Source organism: Drosophila biarmipes, chromosome 3R (genome assembly GCF_025231255.1).
Source record: "Drosophila biarmipes strain raj3 chromosome 3R, RU_DBia_V1.1, whole genome shotgun sequence".
In the NCBI taxonomy this organism is placed as follows: Eukaryota; Metazoa; Arthropoda; class Insecta; order Diptera; family Drosophilidae; genus Drosophila; species Drosophila biarmipes.
Window position 1 is genome coordinate 31,404,129 of NC_066616.1, and position 21,449 is coordinate 31,425,577.

A 21,449-nucleotide genomic window follows, 5' to 3' on the forward strand; every position below is an offset into this window, starting at 1 on the left:
TATGGCTCTTTGATAGAAGTAAGCGCCTGAGCCAAAGGCAAACAATGCACTTGGACTTGCATTTGAAATTCTATTTGGCCTGCGGTCTCTCCGTTGTTTTAGTTAGTTTTTCATTTCCATTTTGCAACTTAATAGTCGGCACACACAGGCGGTTGGGACCAGTTTTATTAGCATTCCATCTAGTATAGCAAACCCCATGACGGGAATGGGACTCGTATTGGGATGGGGATGGGTATGGGTGAGGGCACGGGCTGATAGCTGAGGCTCGGCTTTAGGAATTTCTGTCTCAGATGACGCACAGCCCGAATCTCGCGGGAAGATCGCCCCTGGTTCAAGACCCCCATGTTGATAAGCACCCTTGCACCTGATCTGGGGCGATGCACCCGATAGTTATTTAATTCCGTAAAAATAGCTCGAGTTCCTGTTTCGAGGATTAGATGGGCTGGGATGGCTTGTTTTCGCAGCGCTTCGCTTGCATATTTATTCCGCGTACGTCAATAGGGCCAAAATGCTGATTAATGAGTCGCCCGGCCATTAAAATCATGGCTCTGCTTCGATTCCACTGTGGAGGCAATTGGAGCGACTAATTCACGAGGGGAGCGTTCAATTAGATTCAATTGAGATCTGTCAATTAGGGGCGACTCCGGCGAGCGATAATTGAAATTTCGGCAGCACACACAAGCCAAGGGTTTCTTTTTCTTCCACGGCGCAAAGTTAATTAACAGTAGAGCAGCAGAAACCGAATTGAGATGTGGCACCGCGGCGTGAAACTAGGTGAAACCGCCACTAACTGCCCGTCTGTTCTGTCTTTTTTCGATTGCAGTGCTTAAGGAAGAACCCGACGATTTGTCCCACCACCTGGCCTCCGCCAACTGCATTCGGCTGGACGAGATGACGCCCTTCAGCGACGTGTTGGTCGGCCTCATGGGCTCGTACCTGCCCGAGGACATCAATTCCCTGGACTCGACCACCTGCTCCACGACGGCCAGTGGCCAGCACTACCAGAGTCCCAACAGCAGCAGCACCAGCAGCAACACCGCAGCAACCAGCAATACCAGCAGCAGCAATAGCAATAGCTATGCCAACAGTCCGCTCAGCCCGCTCACACCCACGCCCGCTGAAAGGAATACCAGTCATCAGCAGCAGCAGCAGCAGCACCAGCAGCAGCAACACCATCAGCAGCAGCAGCAACACCAGCAGCAGCAACACCATGCCCAGCACCACGACAACAGCAACAGCAGCAGCAACATTGATCCCCTGTTCAACTACCGCGAGGAGTCGAACGACACCAGTTGCTCGCAGCACCTGCACTCGCCCAGCATCGCCTCAAAGGTGGGTTTCCTCAGATTCCAATCCCTTAATTACCCCCAATAACCGAATATTCCCTTGCATTCCCACAGAGTCCCGAGGACAGCAGCCTGCCATCGCTGTGCAGCCCCAATTCGCTGACCCAGGAGGACGAGTTCTCCTTCGAGGACTTCGCCATGCGTGCTCCCTACATCCCCATCGATGACGACATGCCCCTGCTGACGGAGACGGATCTCATGTGGTGCCCACCGGAGGATCTGCAAACCATGGTGCCCAAGGACATCGATGCCATACAGCAGCAGTTGCAACAGATGCAGCAGCAACATCACCAGCAGTACGCCACCAGCAATACTGGCTACCAGCAGCAGCAGCCACAGCAGCAGCAACACCAGCAGCAGCATTTCTCCAACTCCCTGTGCTCATCGCCAGCCTCGACGGTCTCGTCCTTATCGCCATCGCCGGTGCAACAGCAACATCAGCAGCAACAGGCGGCGGTCTTCACCAGCGATTCCAGCGAACTGGCGGCATTGCTGTGCGGATCCGGAAATGGAACCCTTTCGATTCTGGGCGGGAGTGGAGTCACCGTTGCGGAGGAGTGCAGCGAGCGACTGCAGCAGCAACACCATCAGCAGCAGCAACAGAATAGCAACGAGTTCAGGACCTTCCAGCAACTGCAGCAGGAGCTGCAGTTGCAGGAGGAGCAGCAGCAGCGACAGCAGCAGCAGCTGCAACAGCAACAGCAGCAGCAGCAACAGCAGCTACTGAGCCTCAGCATCGAGTGCAAAAAAGAGAAATACGATGTGCAAATGGCATCTAGTTTATGCCATCCTATGGAGGATGCATTTGAGAATGACTACAGCAAGGACTGTAAGTATCTTGGGAGAAAGAGTGGGGAAGTGAGAAAGTATCCCATTATTAAAGAATTTAAAGGTCCTAAAACATAGGAAATATGATGGGGCTTTATAAAAGTATAACAAATTATAAGACATGGGATAGATAGTGAAATATGTATTTGATTAATCAGATCATTAGAAGGTTTAAAAAAATATAACAGTCCACTTTAAAATAGAGAGAAATATATTAAAATAACTAAGTTGCCTATGATATTTTAATAGACACATTGTCAGATAGATCATTTTAAAGACAGAGATTATAGTCAAAAACTAAATATAAAAGAAAACAAGAACGTAAGAGCAATTGAGGGGTAATTATGGAGTGGAACTTTTACGACACTTTCGTTCTTTAATAGAAAGCGACTTTTGATAGATCTAATAGAGCTGAATAGATTGATTTACGGCCTCTTGGGACCATTCTCTCCCTGCTGGCTTCGGAAATATTCCACAATTTCGCCCCCTGCATTTGGAGGGGCCTAATTTTATGGCACTTCCCTGGCTAAAAATAACCGTGGAAACTTGCTTTATTTTTTATGATATGCTGCCAACGCACACGCACACGCACTCCAAACGCCTACATGTAAAAATAGAGGGACGCATGAAGAACATTTCAGAATTTTGTTGCGTGTCGCGGAAGATGTCACTTTGGGTTGGGTTTATATCTGCTTTTTGTTTTGTGTTTTTTGTTTTCTGTTCTTGTTTCGGGGAACTGCGGGAGAGCTAATTGATGTGGGTCTGCCGCTCCACTCCAGTGGTTTGCAGGCGATTTGCGTAATTTTCACACATTGCTCTCTTACCTTTGACACATGTCACGGCACGAGCTCTGTGATTGATGCCCAGAAACCGACGGAATCGGTGGCACCAGCCCCTGCCCTTGTCACTTGTATTGACTGCAAGTGCTGGGACATATGACAGGCAGGGAAAAAAGGAGGGGGGACATCGGAGGATATTGACAGATGCCTGTAGGCCTTTATGAATTTTCCACCAGCTAATCGCCACTGATTTATGTCGCACACACCAGGCGAAAAAGCAAAGCGAACTGTAGATATTAGCCACTTATTATACAGACACAAAGGCAGGCACGTACAGATATATATCCCGCAGAATGTGGCCACTTATTTATGTGCAAAATGCTTGAGGTAGCCAAATATTATTGTTTTAAATTAGCACCAATGTCATGGGCAAAGGAATTAATTTTTGGCTGGCCATTCGATTCAATAAATTTGAGGATTAGACAGCATATTTCTGCAAAAGGCTTCTGGATTTGCCATTAACTCTTGTTTTGCCTTTACTTTTTAGCCACCAACCTGGATTGCTGGGATCTGCTGCAGATGCAGGTGGCGGAGGCGGCTCCCGTGAGTCCCACCCAAGCCTCCTCGCCGGCTCCCTGCAAGGTGACCACCATCCAGTTGCTCCAGCAGCAGCAGCAGTTGCAGCAGCAGCAGCAGCAGAACATCATCCTGAATGCAGTGCCATTGATTACCATACAGAACAACAAGGGATTGATGCAGCAGCAGCAGCAGGAGCAGCTGCAGCAGCCCACTTTGAAGCTGTTGAACGGAGCCAGCCTGGCGCCGGTGACGACCAAGGCCACCATTCGCCTGGTGGAGAGCAAGCCGGCCGCCACGACGCCACCCCGCGTGGCCAAGGTGAACCTCATCCCCCAGCAGCAGCAGCAGCATGGAAATAAGCGACACCTGAACAGTGCGACAGGAGCAGGCAATGCCGTGGAGTCGAAGCGCCTGAAGAGCGGCACCCTCTGCCTGGACGTGCAGTCCCCGCAGCTCCTGCAGCAGCTGATTGGCAAGGATCCTGCCCAGCAGCAGACCCAAGCAGCCAAGCGAGCGGGCAGCGAGCGGTGGCAACAGACCTCGGAGAGCAAGCAGCAGAAGCAGCAGCAACAGCAGTCCAACTCGGTGCTGAAGAACCTGCTGGTCAGCGGACGCGATGTAAGTGCCGGCTACTGCATTGTGCCCATGCGGCCCAAGAAGCAGCTGGCCAAGGTCTAGACTCCAGAGTCCCTGGACAGCAGACCGACCTGCCACCCGCCTCTCAATTAGCTAATGGAAGCACCCACAGCCGGCTATGAGTCAAGAGAACAGAGAAGGAGGAGATACAACCAAGGATTGTTAGGCTAAGCGAATGGACAAGCCCATTTCTACAATTTGTCTTTGTAAATGGATCGATTTTATATTGCTAAACCTAGGAGATACGACTACCACTGCATCAGCTAAATTGTAACTTGTAGCTCTAAACTTTAAGCTGTACACTGTAACCAACAAAGCAACCTCCTCCCGCTGCGAGAGGAAGGCGGGCCTAGTTTTAGTTCGTTTTTGTAGTCCCTAGACCTTAGTCCCTAGATGTATGATACATATATGCCTAGCCATGTAGCGGTTAGATCTAGTCTAGATGTGTAAGAGAGCTGCAGTTGCAGCTGCAGCGTGGACTTTAAAATTATACTAAATTGGTAGACTATTTAAAATAGTGCTAGCCCAACTGATCCAGTGCGATGAAAACCAGAAGAAGAGCGAGAAAGCTCGCCGGATCGGTTGATAATTTTACATTGTAGCTTGGCGCGATTTGTTGATTTCTTTTTAAGTTACCGACCTAAGGACCTAAGCAAGTTGTTATAAATCTTCTGTTCTGTTGAGCAAAAATTCTGTTGTACATACGACGAGGAGGAGCAGCGGTAGGAATACACACTATTCGAGTAGTTATAGCGAGTGATCACCGTGCCGTAGCAGAGAGTCATCACAGCGGTCGCAGATGCACACGCAAACTCTGGACGTAGTTTTTATTAGAGACGAGTCGAGGAATGCGAATCAGAGAACGATTGCAATAAAATTGTAAACTGTGTAAATTCAAAAAGAAATACGGCAACTTTAAGTTTTTTACTGTGATAGCATTTGCTTTTGTTGTTTGAGTTACCGGCATGCATCAGGTTTATTTTCCTAGGCCTTATCCCTATGATTTCTGTTAACTTATTCGAGCAATTTGTTAGATGTGTAAGCTTTGACTGAGCGGAAAGCAGCAGCAGCAGTGCAGGAACACGGATATGAAAGATCTGATAATCTGATAGTATGATAATCTGATAATCTGATAATCTGGTATAAACCATATGATTCAAAGACAGGACGCGTTTGTTTTCGAGTTCATTTCTGGCCTTTTTGTTGTCGTGTCTGGTGAGACACCACGAAGGAGCATGTAAATTGTCAAAATTTGTGAACGAAAAGTAGCAAAATTGAAAACTGAAATTCGAGCGCTGAAGGTACAAAAAGCAAGAAAATACGAGAAAGGAAATCCCTATATCCAAGTTAGACGAAGAAGCCACATTTAAGCTAGGCAATTATGCACACTAACCCTAGTGAAAAGTCAGAACTAAACAAATGGCATACAACACATATGCATAGCGCAACTATTAGCAATTAAACAACAATCCTCGTGTTGCAGGCGTTGCAATCGCACAACACATAAAGCATAGATATAGATATATATATATATATACATAGACCTAGTTGTATGGACATAGTGCGTATGTAGAACAAACCTCGGGTCGCCACTGAAGCTTTAACCTGGCTGGGGCTTTCGTTTCTTATTAGTTGTCGTTTTTAATTTAGTTTGTAGTTCCTTTGTTTTGTTTTACTAGCGTTAAATACACCTAAAGCGAAGGAGAAGCCAATTTTCCAAGACGAAAGAAAAACCAAAAAACATTATCGAACGCTGTGTTTGTTTTCCTTAATGATTTGCATATGATTTTTATTAAACCGGGGCCCTTGAATTGTTAAGAACCCATTGATTTTCCGTCGTGTACTGACCTACATACGTGAAAAGGGGTTGTTATATGTCATTGTGTCGCCTGGCAGCTTAATTAACTTCCAAAGCCCTCGAAAAACATGGCGTGTCTGACGCACATCGATGGCCCTAGGAAACCGAAATCATAAATATCCAGCTGGGATGTGTATTATGTGTGTAAGCTGGGGCGGCACACAAATTTACACGCAACTAGCGACGAATTTAAAATGCCAGGACGGCCACTATTGACACGGCTTTAGTCAGGCCATTGAGTCCCCGAGCCAAGTCCCTGGCCAAGGGACTCTGCTCTCTACCCACCTTCTAGCCACCTTCTCCTCCCCCAAGCTCTTGGCATTCCGATAAGACCCGGAGGCAGCGCGTGCCGCATTTGGGCCTCCCATTCGTATTGATTTTGCACCTCCAACTTGGGGGAGCCCCACCCACATCTGGGTCTATCCCTTTGCCAGCTTTACTTTCCTTCCGCTGCGCACAGCTGACGCCTCTCTTTTTCTGCGACACAACTTTCACTCTCGCTTTGACTTTCGCTTTCACTGCGGCCCGGCTTTCTCTTCCCGCCCGGACTCGGCTCTCTTTTGTTCCGCGGCACGTGGCTCTTATGTACTGAAAACCCCCTAAACCCCGGTTCCCGGCTCGGGTTTACTACTCCGGTTTTATGGCCTACACGAGCCTTCGCTTCTCGGGGGGTCGGCGGCCTTTTTGCGTCACAGCCGCAACTTTTGCGTGGCCCCTGCATTAATGAATCGCCCGACTTTTCCGTAATTGGCTGCAGCTTCTGGGGAACCCAATTTGCATTATTCTCGGGCGACACATGTGTGTACGTGGCTAAACATTTGCTCCCACTTAGGAGCATCCATCCAAGCCTTGTTTGCCTTATTTACTTTGTTACTTCTGTTTTTTTCTGTTTTTTTCCGTTTTCTGCTTGTCCTGGCTGGGCGAGGAGGAAAGCTTCTGTGGCTAAGTAGAACAATTCGTGGGAGGAATGGCCAGATAGATCAGTTCAGAACCGCATCTACCTCGTGTGGCACGTAAATCGAACAAATGAAACTGAAACCGAAACTACCTCCGGATCAGCCAGCAAAATAGTAACCTCAAGCTAAGGCCAAAAATCATGAGTAAATAGAAGAAAACCAGTCGCCTCTAGGAAATTTTTACTGTTACCGTACTCTGTGTAATGTATGTGCTATTTAGCAAATTGACAAGCAATCCTCGAGATATTTAACTAGACAAATACCAGACAAGCTAGCGTATGTATTTCCCTCGATAATCATTCAGCCAGAGCTCCGAACTGGGGTCCTGCGAGTATTTGAGTAAAGAAAATAATTATAGCCCGAAAAGACTGCGAGCCGAAAACTCTGAAAAACTATGAATATATACACGTAGCGCGGACTTATACTTAGCTCTTAAGCAGGGACGTAGATAAGGAAACACCAGACAGCAGGCTGCTAGGCCAGTAGAACCCTCAAAATTAATCGATGTGGCTTTAACTAAACTTAAACCAGTAGCCAGTAATCTGCCTAATATTTAGCTATGATATCGAGATAGTATTAACTAGGAGCCGCGCAAGTCACATGCAAATCGACTAACGATAACAATAACAATAACGACTTTGTAGTGGACGATCACGGATCCCAATCATCGCATTTAGTTGAAATTTTTCGCGTTACGTATGGCAGAGAGTGAGGAAGAACGGGCAAGATGGGTAGCTTTATCGCGACGGAGTGCAAATTCAGGACGAGAATCGAACAGAAAGTACATACAACACCACAAATATACCACATATACCTCAGTACATGCATAAGTACGATCGTGTGGGCCATCCGGGTGGGGAATACCTCGAATATGTCCCCCGGATCGGCGCCCCCTACATACATACCTCGTGTATACATATAACATTAACTAAAATATACATACATATACCTATCCTCAAGCATACGACTATTCCCTTATCCGACTTTTGATAGTTCAATACACCCTAGTGAATGTTGTGTACCGACCCTTTGATAACCCGCGTTTTTTACTACCTCTTGTTGTGTGTGTATCTCGCATTTATAGCAAAGGATTAACTAGAACCCCAGAGCCTAAGCCTAAAACTAAACCCTAGACCCTAACTAAACTAAACTAAAGCTAAAGCAAGTCTAGAGAAAGTAAACTAAACTAAATGTTGTGTCATTTTTATAGCCTACCTATGAGCGCCGAATGCATCAGTAAAGTAACGAGAAGTAAACTAAACTTAGAGAAATTTTGTGAGTCACCGCGGCAGCATCTCCCCCGGAAATACAACTTTATTAGCTGTAATTTCCCGGGCTAGCAAATGAAGTGCTATACAACCCACACACCCCTGACATATCCGTTTGGCCAACTCATCATAACTCAGAGTGGGGAAGTCGAGGTGACAAGCACTTTGTGTGCGTTGCAATTGATTTGGCGGCTGGCTGATTTTGATTAATGTTGGGACCGGGACTGGGACCGGGATCGGGATCGGGATCCTTATCCTTATCCCAGCAGTCAATTTGAAGTTCATGCCAAGTCGATTTGCCCTGATTAATTGTGCAGGCATTATGCAAAGCTGTGCTACGAAGGCTCGAGTCAACAGGTTGCAGGGGTTACAGGGTTTTGTCTGCAAACCGTAGCCTTTGGCCCCGAGACTCATTTGTCGGAAGTGGCGAGGAGGAGGGCAAATGCAGAGTCATTTTCATGGGACACTTGCCTTTATGTGCCATGCCAACAAATCTCGGCTAATTTGCAACAATCACTCGTGTGCTTCGTCGACTAAGACTAAGACTAAGCCGCTCACTGGAACCCTATCCCTCAAAGGCCACGCCTACCAGCCCACACACTGAGACACCTAAAAACACCGAGAATACCTCCAATTCCACAAGATGTTAGCCCAATTTGAGAGCGTAGAGCAAAACTAGCCTTGAATCGATCGATGAGTAAGGCAAAAACTAGTGTGTAAACGCCGCAAAGTATGCAATATTATACATATATACACCTATATACATACAATATATATATACAAGATGTCAAGCAACTATACATATACAAGCGAATGTAGTACGATACGATATGGCATATGATATGATATCTGGATTATAAAGTATTTTAATAAACTTTTAATAAATATTTTAGTAAATCCAATAAACAAACCCCCAGCGAAGTCAGCGATCCAGCAGATAAGGCAACATCAGCGGGGAAATTGTGTTTTTCTTTCGGGAAGTATCTGAGAACAGGCGTCGTTTCTGCCCTCGATTTATGTGCATACATTGGCTGTCTGGCTGGCCCGCCAGCATATTTGTATTGACAGGCCAGCCTGCGGATTGATTAATCTCCATTCGGCATTGTGTATTTGCCTGCTCCACTGACTGGCAATTTATTAAAATCTTTCGATTGGAATAAATGATGCTGCCGGGGCTAATCAAGTTGCCCCGAACTTGGGCTGTCTCTGGAATTGAATTCCCCATTGTCTTGTCCGCTCTTGAAGTCGCAACCACTTGAGTATGCCGAGCACATCCAGTGACTCGGCCAACTTTCTCTCTCATCTCGAGATGTGAGATGTTCTTCCCACTTTCCTGGGCAAATTTAAATCTTTCGCCTCGTTTGCCTGTAAATAAATGACGAATTTTCGTCACACACGAGCGCTGTGACGAAATTAAATTCCACCTTGGAGAACCACCCCCTGTATTTCGGAAAATATGCCGAAATGGGCGACAATTGCATTACGCATACGCCGCATTGTCTCCTCAAAGGAGGCGCGTTGCTTGGGTGTATTGCTTATTGATTTTGGCCCCTCGGTTTTCAATTTCGGTTTCACCTCGTTATGAGAGACGAGCAATCCTTTCGAGCATTCCTCCCCAGGGAATCGCGCCAGAAGAGTCGAGTTGCGAGTTCAGGAAATCGTTGCTTAAGTACATTCGCTGCCTACTTTTCCTTTTTATTATGCGGTGACAGCAGATTTTTCTGCAGAAACTTGGTGGCAAAAGTTTCGCTTTAATTGCTTTTGTTTTTCTATTGGACTTTCGTTTTCGAGGGGGACCCCCCAAGTGGGCGTGGCACGTGCGAGGCGTCGATGAAATGCGATGCCATAAAAAGGAAAAATCCAATTAGACGGCTTTAAACGCAGAGTCCTGCTGCAAAGCCAACTCAGCAGAACACAGGGGAAATCCGCCATAAAGTCGGCTCAAAGCTGCCGTCTAAGTCATCAAAGTGAGGAGAAATGGCTTGGGAAAAAGGGGACTGCCAATTATTGTAATGCCTTGGCATTTCCGGAAACCTTTAGCGTCTTTATCTAATAGTTTCTGCCTTTTGCGTGGCGGCAATTGCCTTTAATAATTTATTAGAGCATATTAGACCAATGCCCGAGTTCTGGCAGGCATGCCACACAATATATCAAACAATAAACCTATTACACGGCTCCTACTTTCCCTTTTTTGCCATCGATGATGATGTCCTGGGGGGCAGTGCGCGTGCCATCGGAGTCTCTGCTCCTTTCGTTACGCATACGCCGTGTCAGCCAGGACGGGGAAAAACGTTCTTGGGCGTTCCCCACCGCCATTTTCGATGGTATAATGCCCTCAGGAGCGAGTTCTTTCTGGGACAGATGTGCCGGCTCCGACTTTCACTTTCTTTGTCTCTCGTTCTGTTTACCCATCGCTCAACTTACAGCACTTTCGCTTTCAGTCGGTAATTGCTGCAATTAGCACTAGCTGCAATCGAAGACTAACAATCGGCGATGAAAGCTTGGCAAACAGAGGGTTGGGGCGGGGTTCAATGGACTGCAGTTGAACCCTTGTCCGAGGGACATCGTCACACCCGTCGGGTAATTTTTGGCAGTTTTATCTTCGTCATCAGCCGTTGTCAAAGTCTGCACAGGGAACAAATATCTGCATTAGTCGCCTTTATTTTAATATTTTTAATATTTCTAATCAAAAGTTATCTTAGTTCGAAAGATGGACCTAATTTTGGTCTGTTATTCCGGGGTAAGGTCACTCTAAATGCTTAATGAAGATCGGTAACACTTTTAAATATTTAAAAACTTTGATACGCCGTTATTAAACCAATAGGAACTTCAATTCAACACCGGTATAAATAAGTTATTTTCTCTGTATCAAGAATGCAGGCGGCTGCTTGGCAGCGGTCGAAATTGATATATTCCCCACTTCCTGTCAGTCTGACTGGCGGGCATGGAAATGGGCACGGACTGGTGGCTCTCAAGGCGAAAGTGGGGGCTCTCTTTGTGTCAATCCGAAATCCAAGGCACAATAATGTCCCGCCGCTGGATTCTGTTTCAGCGCTAGCAGCAGGACCCATTCCCAACCATCATTAAAATATGATTTATTGCGGGTATTCCCACCCCTCCGTCCTCTCGGGGCGGACTTGGCCGCCTGGCTTTTCACTGCCTAAGAGCTTCCTGCTGTGGCTTTTCCACAGGGACTCCCAGGCCTTGGGCGAGTGACTTTAAACATCTTCATGCCTGCGACTTAGCCCCAGTTTTTCCGCTCGATTTTCGCTCGACTGTCAAGGTATCAGAGTCTCCTGGCACAGGTCTCATCGAGTTAATAGGCCCGCATTTGCATAGGAATGGCAGCGAAACTCGGCCAAAAGTTGCGTTCCCCAGGGAGCCACAGGGCTGGGGGAATCGGGGAGTAATTTAGCTATAAATCGGTTAATCTAATTTAATTTACGCACAGATTGCGGTGCTTAAGTCATAATTGTAATTTCAATTGTAAGCCATTAGTTATGAATACCAATAAGTTTGGATTAAGTAAATCGATCCATTTACCGAGACAAATTTGTAATGATGATTCCTTGTGTAATTTAAAGCTGTGGTGTGCTTCCTACACAGAAAGAAACTTGTTTTCGATATTTCCATAAGTAATTCTGCCAACTCGCATCAAGTTTCTTTCTTAAACTTGTATTCTGTTATTAACCCACTGCTAATTGATTTATATTTTCTTCTTTTCATCTTTCTCTGCCCCCCAAAAAACAGGCTGGCGAATCGGAACCCATGATGATCGATGAAGACAGCTCCCTGGAGCAGCAGGGCAATCCTCTGGGCAAGTATGGACTGCCCCTGCATTGCCACACCTCCACGTCGGCGGTGCTGCGGGACTACCACCACAATCCGCTGATCAGTGGCACCAACTTCCAGCTGTCTCCGGTCTTCGGAGGATCAGATGCTGGAGGAGGTGATTGCGAGACCGGGTCAGTGGTCTCCCTGGATGACTCCGTGCCACCGGGCCTCACGGCCTGCGACACGGATGCGTCCAGCGACAGTGGCATCGATGAGAACAGCCTGGTGGACGGGGCGTCGGGGTCACCGCGCAAGAGGATTGCCCTAAGCTCCACCACCACCAGTGGTGAGCTGGACACTGCACCACCGCCCTTGGATGTGGCGATCCGCCCAGTGATCCAGCAGTCGGCAGAGGAGGAGCTCGAGGCCTGCGGTGGCAGCAGCAGTAACGCCCCCAGCAGGAAGACCTCCATCTCGTTCATGGACAGCAGCAATCCCCTGCTCCACACGCCGGCGATGATGGACCTGTGCAACGATGACTACATCATGGGCGAGGGTGGCTTCGAGTTCAGCGAGGACCAGTTGGAGCAGGTGCTGGGATGGCCAGAGATCGCCTAGAGTGACCACCATCCTTACATGCACGGCATTTGAGGGGGGCATTTTATTTGAGAGGACAGGAAAACATTGAAATTAAACTGAGCTAACCAAAAGATTGATTTTGAGCCTTGCGTGAAAGTAGAAGTCCGCACAAACCAACCTGACAAGACCTATGTGACCCCGCCAACCGGTGATTCCCATTTCCCAGCCCCAACCGAACCTTGACCCCTGATGACCCCATGCTAACCGACACACATTTACAAACAGGAAGGGTTAATCACACTTGAATAGTTTTGTAGCCATGTTAACTGCCTAGAACAGAAGAATATACACGTATGTAATTTAGTCTTAATGATTTTCTATATGCAAAACGTTTTACACCACAAAAAGGATGAGAGGCGCAGTAGTGAGAGGATGAGGAGTACCAGTCGAAAGAAATAACCATAAACTACGATATAAATTACGAAAAGAATGTATCTTGGAAAATGTTCATAGTTTTTGTTGCTGGAAGGCTCAAAAAACAAGTTTTTTGGTGATGGTTGTAATTCTGTTTTATAACTTTCGAGCAAAAAAGCTGTGACGGAAAAAAAGTTTTTGAACACGTTTTACAAGTAAATATTATTAAAAGAAAAAAAACGAAAAAAAAAACAGAAAAAAATGTATACCCTAATGGTTAATTTAGTTAAGGACTTTAATTTCAATGTTTTCAAATGCTACAAGAAAAAGTTTGTAGTTATTATAATATTTTTAATGTAATTAATTCAACTAAGTAAATATTGTGCCCGATTCAGTTGATCTTAACTCCAGGCTACACTTAGTGCATTTCTACAAATTAACCTTGTGTCAATCATTTTCAATAATTTCTCGATTTTCGTATCCCTTGAGTACCGATTCTTTGTGTAAATTAGTTTTAATTCTGTTTAAGGCGCATCATACAACACAAACTGTTTGCTTGCTTAAATCCAAATTCAATCAATGTTCAGTGTTTTACAACTTGTTTAACTATCAATTGGCAAATAAATATAGAATTAATTTCGATGAAAATTGCATGCAGAATATCGTTCCTCGTTTTCCTTTGTCGGGGGATTGGAGTGGACTATTTTTCAGAATTCTCGGGATTTAATGAGTTCCTCAACCAATTCGCCGCGGCAGGCGAATTCGCCTTTACCGTTTAGCAAAGACACGAACCGTGCATGCGGCGAATGTAAGATGTCAGTTATTTGTATCTTAAATGTATACAAGTGGTGACTGAAAAATAAGTACATAATAACTTAAAAAATGTTACATTTTATCAGGGAATAATAACCAAATGCTGGCTATTTAAACTGCACATTATTGCGCAACAGCTCCAGGAGCTGCTCTTCAGGAGCCGTCCACTTGCACTCCGGATACTTGATGGAGCAGTGATGGGGCACAGCCACATTCCCCGCCTCGATGGCCTCTCGAAAGGCGGATTGCTCCAGCCAGGCCAGCAGCCAGGACCACTTGGTGGCCCCATCCCACAGGTGATCCATATCCGAGGCCTGACCTTGGAGTACTTTTTCCCCTGCCCGCTGGGTCAAAAGGCAAATGGATTTCAGCAGGCAGACGGACAGATCCACGTCGTTCTTGAGAAACGTTCGCTCGATTACGCCCAAAAGGTTAGGAAGACTTGTAGCTAAATAAAGTGGGAAATGTAATTATCAGAGTACTAGGAGAATATGTATTGCAAGCTTACCCACGCGATCTCCAGTTTCGTTGCGATAGATCAGCTTAAAGTTGTCAAAAATTCCAGGAAAGCTTAGGCTATCGTCGAAAAGACCCCTGGCTGAGGCGTTCGGTGCACTGGTTGCTGGTGCAGAAGAGGGCGGAACCTCCTCCGAAGACTTGGGCTTGTGGGCGGAGGAATTGCCGAAAATGGGCCGCTGATCATCTGCCGTGATGGCCTCCAGTCCCAAACTACGGATCAGGTGGCCCACAAGGACTCCGCCGGCCACCACGAGGCCACAGCTAACCACTGCGGCCGAGTTCACTATAACTAGGGGCTGGAGAAGAGGGACGTAAAGTAAACCACAATATCTGGAGCTAATGTGCACTTCTCCAACCGAACCCTACCTTAGGTGGCGCATTCCTTTTCCGCTTGACGGGCACCTCCAGGAAGGGCACTAGGTAGTCCAGGCCCAGGGCTATGTGCTTGCCCACTGCATCGAAGGATATGAGCTTGAATCCCTGGCCAGGATGGGGCCCCGCCTGCTTGGACAGCTTCCCAGATCCTGGCTCCTCCTGCTCCTGCTGCTCCTGCTGCTCCTCCTCCCCGCTGGCGGCCCAAGCAACCGCCCAGCTTGCCAGGAGCGCGAGTGTCAGATACAATAACTTCATTTTCCCGCCGACAGGTCCGTTCGACTGCGTAGTTGATGAACATTTGAATCAATTTCCCAGGCGGTGTCACCTGCAGACCTCTCATCCGTCACCGCCGCTTTGCTTCGATGGGTTGCCTGTGCACTTGGAAAAATGTGCCAATTATTTATATACCCACATTTTAGGTATATTATCTTATATACTCACATTTTAAGTATATTATCTTTCATGGAAATATCGAATTCGGAGAGCATAAGATCTAAGAATTTATTATTATATCTGATTTTGGGATTCAACTGAATGCTCTGGAGTTTTTCACAGTGTGAATGCCGCTTGGCTGCCTCTTGGCTGCTATAATTTTTGACTGCGACTCCAGTTCCCACTCTTGTGTGGAAAACAAACTGCTACAAAGTGGGGAGAGTGACATAACAGGTAGGGAGGTGCGAAAACGATTAGCTGGAGGAAATGGCGGGCCGGATGAAAGTGGAAGGTAGCGATAAGCACCTTCTCTAATTGGGGGAGAAGTGGCAGAAATTAATCCAATTTTCCGGCATTTCCATTGCATAAGAAAACATTTGTTGGGCAGCAAAAAAACATTAGTGATATGTGTCGCTTTTGTTTTTATTTTAAATGTATAACTTACAAACTATTGTAATAGGAAATTAAATGAAAGCTACACACTAATAAATAAATAAATAACTATAGCAATGTTTCCTGGCGTGCCTATTGAATTATCCATTAAAGATCCTAAGAACCTGGGGTAAGCCCCCAGTCTTCCAGTTTAGGTGACTTGGCCACTTGCAACTGCTGTAGGTGTGGGTGCAGCTGCGATTGCTCCTGGCTGATTGAATGGCCTGGAAAACTGCAGTTCCGTCCATAAAGGAGTGCAGCCAAGGGGAGCTGCAAAAATATACATGTATAGAAATTACAATATAAGTACTGAAAACAATCTTTTAACTTTTCCTCACCTGGTCAAGACATTTAGAGCCCTGGCACAACCGGAAGATACGTTTTGCTGCAGGTACTGGCAGATCATGCGCTGCACGCAGATGGACGCATCGATGTTGTGCTCCTCCAGCTGGGACTCCACCACATCAGTCAGGCGGCGCACTATCCAAATGAAAAGTAAACACTGTGTCAGTTTCAAAAGCGAACCCTGGATGTGTGCCCATTGAACACTTACTGCCCCTGTCCGGCTCGGACTTATAGCCATAGCCACCGGCCACAGAAGTGATGACCAGGGGGGCTATAAGCAGCCGCACAACCGCTGCAATCACCGCTCCGGCGGCCACGACGACGGCTGTGTTGATGAGGGCCCCGGTGCGCAGGTTAAGGATGCCCTGGAGCGCGTCGCGGGCCAGACCCATGCTCCTCTTGACCGGCACCTTGAGAAAGGGCACTATGAACTCCAGCTCCACACTGACGTCCTCGCCGCTGGCATGGAAGTGGAAGCCACGAGCCTCGCGCTCCAACTGCGGGCTTCCGTCCTGCCCCAAAGGAAGCTCCGCTCTTCCGCCCTGCTGACGCGGCTCAAAGTCGCGGAATCGAAGCATTCGGGCGCTGGCGTTGCCGTAGAAGTCTCCGTAGCTCAGATCGCTGCCAGCCACACGCTCGCCGGAGGAGGCCAAGAGTGGAAGCAGGGCCCCCACACCCAGCCAATGCAAGATGCGCACCAACCACATGCTGTCGTGCGAGCGGCTCGAGTTCGTCTGATCGCGACTCCAAGACTCCGCAGCAAAGCACCCAAAGCCGGGCGGAATTACATGCCCCATGCTCCGCCGGCAATCACTCAGTATGATATTCATTTAGTCGGGAAACGTGAGCGTAAGGCGGAGGCGCGACTTTAACGCTCCGTGGACTGCGGATTCGCGATGTCAGATGGCCAACGATTGATTGAATAACGATAACGATTCGCCAAAGGAGATAAGAAGGAAAGCAGGAAAACCTAGGGAAGTGATTCAACAAATGGAAACCAACTCAGATGGTGCCGCTGATAGAGCAGATGCCACAGTGCGCGACGAAACTAACAGGCAGAGAATTTACCCGACGCATGACATACGGGCAGCTCCAATAATAATATTATCATATCCATTGACCAGCGTACTCATATTAAAAACCTGAATAGCTTTCATGAAAATGTATCTTAATGTAAGAGAAAAGAATTTTAAAGATACGTTTATTAATTCTGTATCTTGGAAAATATATGGATCATAACTTCTTGAATGATAAGTTGTAACAATTGGCTCTTATTAATTGCTTCTTTCCCAGCATGAATGGTTCGTAATTGCATGGCTAATATTTAGTTGAATTACTTTCAAGCCTCAATTTTTTTCCGGTGCACTGGGAATCTCGGGTAAACTCGCCTTATTAGAAAGACATTGGCGGGCGACTCGAAAATTTGCATATTCCGCGAGCTGAACTCACCTGTGGGCCGCAGTTATGTCACCAGCAGTGCGACAAAGGTTGGGCCAACAAATCGGGATTGAGCAAGATCTCGAGGGCTCCCCAGTGCTTTAACCATTTCAGCGGGTAAGTGCGTTGAACAGTTAAGGTTAGATAAACAAACTGGCGTTGGGGTAATGACCTCAACGTGAGTATTACCCATCGCGTAGGTGTGGGTTAGCAAAGCAAATGCCTTCGAATAATTGCCGGAAAGTATAGGATCCGTGGAGTAATTGTTGCGGGTCAATTTAGGCTAAGGTTAGATAAGCAGACAAAAACATATAATTACAGAGAGATGTGATTAGAGCTGTCACGTTGCATAAACTAACACCAAAGTTTTCAGTGGGGATTATAATATATTATTTGTAGTTCCACAGCTTGAGTTGGGAGGTGTTCCTAATGTTGGTATGTCAGGAGTCCATCGATTCATTTATAACTTTCTTGAAACTAACATAATTTTTGCTCTAATATAAAAAGCCTTTAATCGTTATAAACGTCTATATTGCAAAAGTCGCACTTCATAATTTAGCTGTTTATTAAAACTTAAAATTTCACGCGGCTGACTAAACTCGGAACGTTGGTGGGCTAAAATCGTGAGTGCACGGGGAAGGGGGGATGTGGACCGACCCCAGGGTCAGGGGAAACTAAGGGACTCCGCTGTCGGAGGAGTGGGGGCCGATGGTGGGATCGAATCGCACCAGCTTCTTGGTCCTGCGTCTGGCCCGCTGCCTCTGGCGCTCCTTGGCCATTTCCCGGGACCAGGGCTCCCTTCGCTGGGGGGCCGAGGGTGGATAGGCGGCCTGATCCAGGAGCCGCATGTGGTTGCCACTCAGCGGGAGCTCCGAGTCGGTGCTGTAGTCCGGCGGAGGACGAATGGTTGCAGCAGGCCGGCGTACCTGTGGCTCCTGGGCACCTGCAAAGCCACCGGCCACACGGCCCGGAACCGGCTTCTGCTTTTTGGGCTTCCTGGCGATGTTGCGCATCTTGGGCGGCTTGGGCTCCTCCTGGGTGACGCCCTTGCCGTAGATCCAGTTGAACGGCTTCTGCCGTTCGCCCATCACACAGCTCGCGTACTGAACGGTGGCATCGGGCATGTGGGGGAACAGGCTGGGCCTCACCCAGTCGCTCTCCTCGTACTGCGTCTCGCTGTGCTTCACGTGGGAGCTCCTCAGCCGCTCCGGGTGCATCAGGCCCGCCGGCGGCGTGACCCCGAAGTCGAACTCCGCCTCGCTGTCCGACGTGTCCGTGAGCAGCAACTCATCCTCGCAGGAATCTATCTGGCGGCGCTCGCACTCCCGCCGCACATGATATAGCAGACGCTTCTTGTCCACGAAACTGCGGCAGTAGCAGCTCATCAGGGGCTTGTGGCAGGAGCACTTGCTGAAGCCCATTCCCTTGAGGCAGCGCTTCAGGTCGCGCAGCTCCTTGAGCAGCGGGTTCTTCACGATCCGGAACTGAACGGGCTTCATTTTCACGTAGGGATTGGCGGACCGCGCCAGGGTCTTGGCATCCTTCAAGGGACGCAGCGTGATGGTGTACACATCGTTCTTCTTCTCTATATGGAGGGTGGGCACCTGCACGAGATCCTCCGCCTTTTCCCCGGCCGGCGACTTGGGCGACTTCTTGTGCCGGTAGTAGGACATGTACTTGGACACGGGCACCGAGTCCACGGGAAAGTCCTTGAGGAAGTAACGCATCAGGCCGCGAATGGAGCGGCGGATGGCGCCGGGTCGCCATCCCGGCTTGGAGGCCAGCGGATGGGAGGTCCACAGCCAGCCCATGTGGCCGGGCACCTTCTTCTCCGCCTCAGGGCAATCCTTCTTGTCTCTCGGCCTCTCCGGTGGCCGGTACATGGAGTAGTACCTGGACCTGAAGGGCCGCTTGGCCTTCAAGTGACGCTTTTTGGCTTTAGCCGGCTTTCCGCAGGCAGCCTCCGGAGACTCCGATTTTCCCGCCTTTCGGCGCTCCGGTTGTGCCTTCTTGTGCGCCCTGGCCAGATTGCAAGCCTCCGTGCAGATGTCCTGGATCTTCTGGGCCTCATCGTGGGGGGTCTTGACCTTGAAGAGATCCCTCAGCTCCGCGAACACCTTGGCCAATTCCTGGGGCTTGGAGTCACCCTCCTGGGCAGTTTTGGCCACCGATTGGGCAGCGGCCTTGGTGTTGGATTCCCGAATGCTGCGCCGCAGGAGCTGGTAGTCCCTAACAATCGTCTCGAATGCCTCCGAAGTGCGTCCGGGATCTCCCCGTTCTCCACTCGCCGCACAGCCCTCCACCGAACCCAAGTCGAAGCTCAGCTCCTCGACGGGATGTTCCAAGTGCTCCAGAAGAATCGACTGGGCGGTGGCTGCCTCGTCGTAGGGGCGCTCCTTGAACTCTGGCACTGGCTTGTAGCCGCAGGCCGGGCAGGCGGCCACCTTGGGCAGCCAGGAGACGTCCTCGCCGCACAGGACGCAGGTTCGGGTGTTGCTGATGTGCATCTGACGGAGCTTGGGCGCCGAATGCTTCGGGCAGAGGCGATTGGAGTTCCCCTCACCCAGGATGTTCCGCTGGCAGGAGGAGAACTGGGTGGCAGGACCCGCCGGTGGCGCGAAGGACACACAGCAGTCGTCCACTTTGGGGCAGGAGTAGACGGGATAGGGACCAGCCATGTCCACCAATCGGGGAGGGGCGTCCTGCGGTGGAAATTATAAATGAATTTAGTAAATAAATGCCAACAAAATTTCATACCAGACAGTCCCCGCAATTTTGGCGCCTATCCTCGCTGCAGGAGGGGGAATCCCGTCGAGAAACCTCCACGTCGCTGGGCATGAAGCCCGCACAGGGATCAAGCGACGAGGAGGACATGAAGGAGACGTCCTGGGGATCCACGTGCATGTCCATGCCGCCGCCCGCCGAGCATCCTGGCCGCTCCTGGCCGCCCGCCAAACGTCGTCCGACGACCGCGTCTCTATTGAAGTTCAGGTGCTATCAAGGATCGGGTCCTTGGTGGCGCTACTTACTCTTTGAGGGTCTGGCAGCGCATCTGCATGGCGAAGCGGAGGTTCAACAGGCCGACGGTGCAGCCCTTGCAGGTCAGCTCCACGTGGGCATCGTGGACGATCTCCTCGAACTCGTTGATCATGCGGTTGACCACCGCCGCGGGCGGGAAGTAGCAGCCGCGAGCTGGACGAGATTGGCGGATGAGGGGGCCCCGGTCAGGCAAAACAGCCTACTCACCAATCTCCTTGCGCAGGTAGACCACGGAAATGGTGATGCCCTCGGCCAGCTGCCGCTGCAGGCACTCCGGCTCCATTTGGAAGGTCTTGTCGGGATTGAGAGGCAGGCAGTTGACCCCGATGCTGCCGGCATCCAGGCAGATCTTGCAGCCGCGGCACACGCTGGCTCTGACCTGCAGCTTGTCCCGGCACTCGAAGTCCCGGCCCGGCATGTCCAGACGCTGGACAATCAGCTTGGCGGCAAAGCAGCGCATGTAGTCCCGGTTGGGCTTGCCCTTCTGGCCAGGAGCCGGGCACCGCGGCTCGTAGACCGTCTCGCGGTTGCGCACCGGACAGGAGGAGCAGCAGCAGGCCGAGGCGCCCTTGCCCTTCTTGCCCTTCTTGTCCTTCTTGTCCTTCTTGTCCTTGCTGTCCTTGCTGCCCTGCTCCTGGTAGGTGGAACAGTGCATGTACTCCGCCTTGCAGCTGGCCAGTCGCGTGCTGATCATCCCGCGGTGCTTGTAGTAGTTGTCCCAGTCCATCAGCTCCTCCGCCGGCTTCTCCTTCCTCTCCGCCGGCTCCGGCCTGCACTGGAACTTCTCCATCCTGGGGTTCCCGGGTCGTCCACGAGTCAAGAATTTCCTTGCACAAATAATTTAAAAGCGCTCGAGCAACGCCTCAACAATTCACATAAAAGTTAACAATTTATTTAGGACCCTGAGCCCGAAGCGATCGACCTGAACTTTCAATAGAGAATGAGTGCGGTGGCAAATCAACGTGGAGAGTCGGGCGAAGCCAAAATCAGGGCATCCTGGGATCCACCAACGAGAAGACAAGTACGTTCTATGCCAAAAA

General features: G+C 49.1%; 4 protein-coding genes across 5 annotated transcripts in view; 1 reads left to right on the forward strand and 3 right to left on the reverse strand.

Moving 5' to 3' along the window:
- The window catches only part of LOC108025187 (protein similar), a 68,536-nt gene extending 54,859 nt beyond the window's left edge, over positions 1-13,677 (forward strand). For both annotated transcript variants that reach the window (XM_017095496.3, XM_017095495.3), the window contains exons 9-12: positions 824-1,332; positions 1,401-2,175; positions 3,501-4,150; positions 12,001-13,677. In XM_017095496.3, the coding sequence (XP_016950985.1) occupies positions 824-1,332; positions 1,401-2,175; positions 3,501-4,150; positions 12,001-12,642 (2,576 nt within the window). In that variant the 3' untranslated portion in view covers positions 12,643-13,677. The remainder of the gene's footprint in view (positions 1-823; positions 1,333-1,400; positions 2,176-3,500; positions 4,151-12,000) is intronic.
- An 89-nt stretch (positions 13,678-13,766) lies between these two features.
- Positions 13,767-14,979, reverse strand: LOC108025189 (uncharacterized). Its single transcript, XM_017095498.3, has 3 exons — positions 14,716-14,979; positions 14,339-14,645; positions 13,767-14,278 (listed from the first exon to the last, which is right to left on the reverse strand). Exons 1-3 carry the CDS (start codon positions 14,977-14,979, stop codon positions 13,938-13,940), a joined length of 912 nt encoding a protein of 303 aa, XP_016950987.1. The 3' UTR covers positions 13,767-13,937.
- A 661-nt stretch (positions 14,980-15,640) lies between these two features.
- On the reverse strand, positions 15,641-16,866 carry LOC108025190 (uncharacterized). Its single transcript, XM_017095500.3, has 3 exons — positions 16,142-16,866; positions 15,927-16,068; positions 15,641-15,858 (listed from the first exon to the last, which is right to left on the reverse strand). The coding sequence occupies exons 1-3, from the start codon at positions 16,761-16,763 to the stop codon at positions 15,690-15,692; spliced, it is 933 nt and encodes a 310-aa protein (XP_016950989.1). The 5' UTR covers positions 16,764-16,866; the 3' UTR covers positions 15,641-15,689.
- Positions 16,867-17,917: 1,051 nt separating this feature from the next.
- On the reverse strand, positions 17,918-21,360 carry LOC108025454 (uncharacterized). Its single transcript, XM_017095955.3, has 4 exons — positions 20,617-21,360; positions 20,400-20,562; positions 20,128-20,347; positions 17,918-20,072 (listed from the first exon to the last, which is right to left on the reverse strand). Exons 1-4 carry the CDS (start codon positions 21,197-21,199, stop codon positions 18,045-18,047), a joined length of 2,994 nt encoding a protein of 997 aa, XP_016951444.1. The 5' UTR covers positions 21,200-21,360; the 3' UTR covers positions 17,918-18,044.
- Between the last annotated feature and the right edge of the window lie 89 nt (positions 21,361-21,449).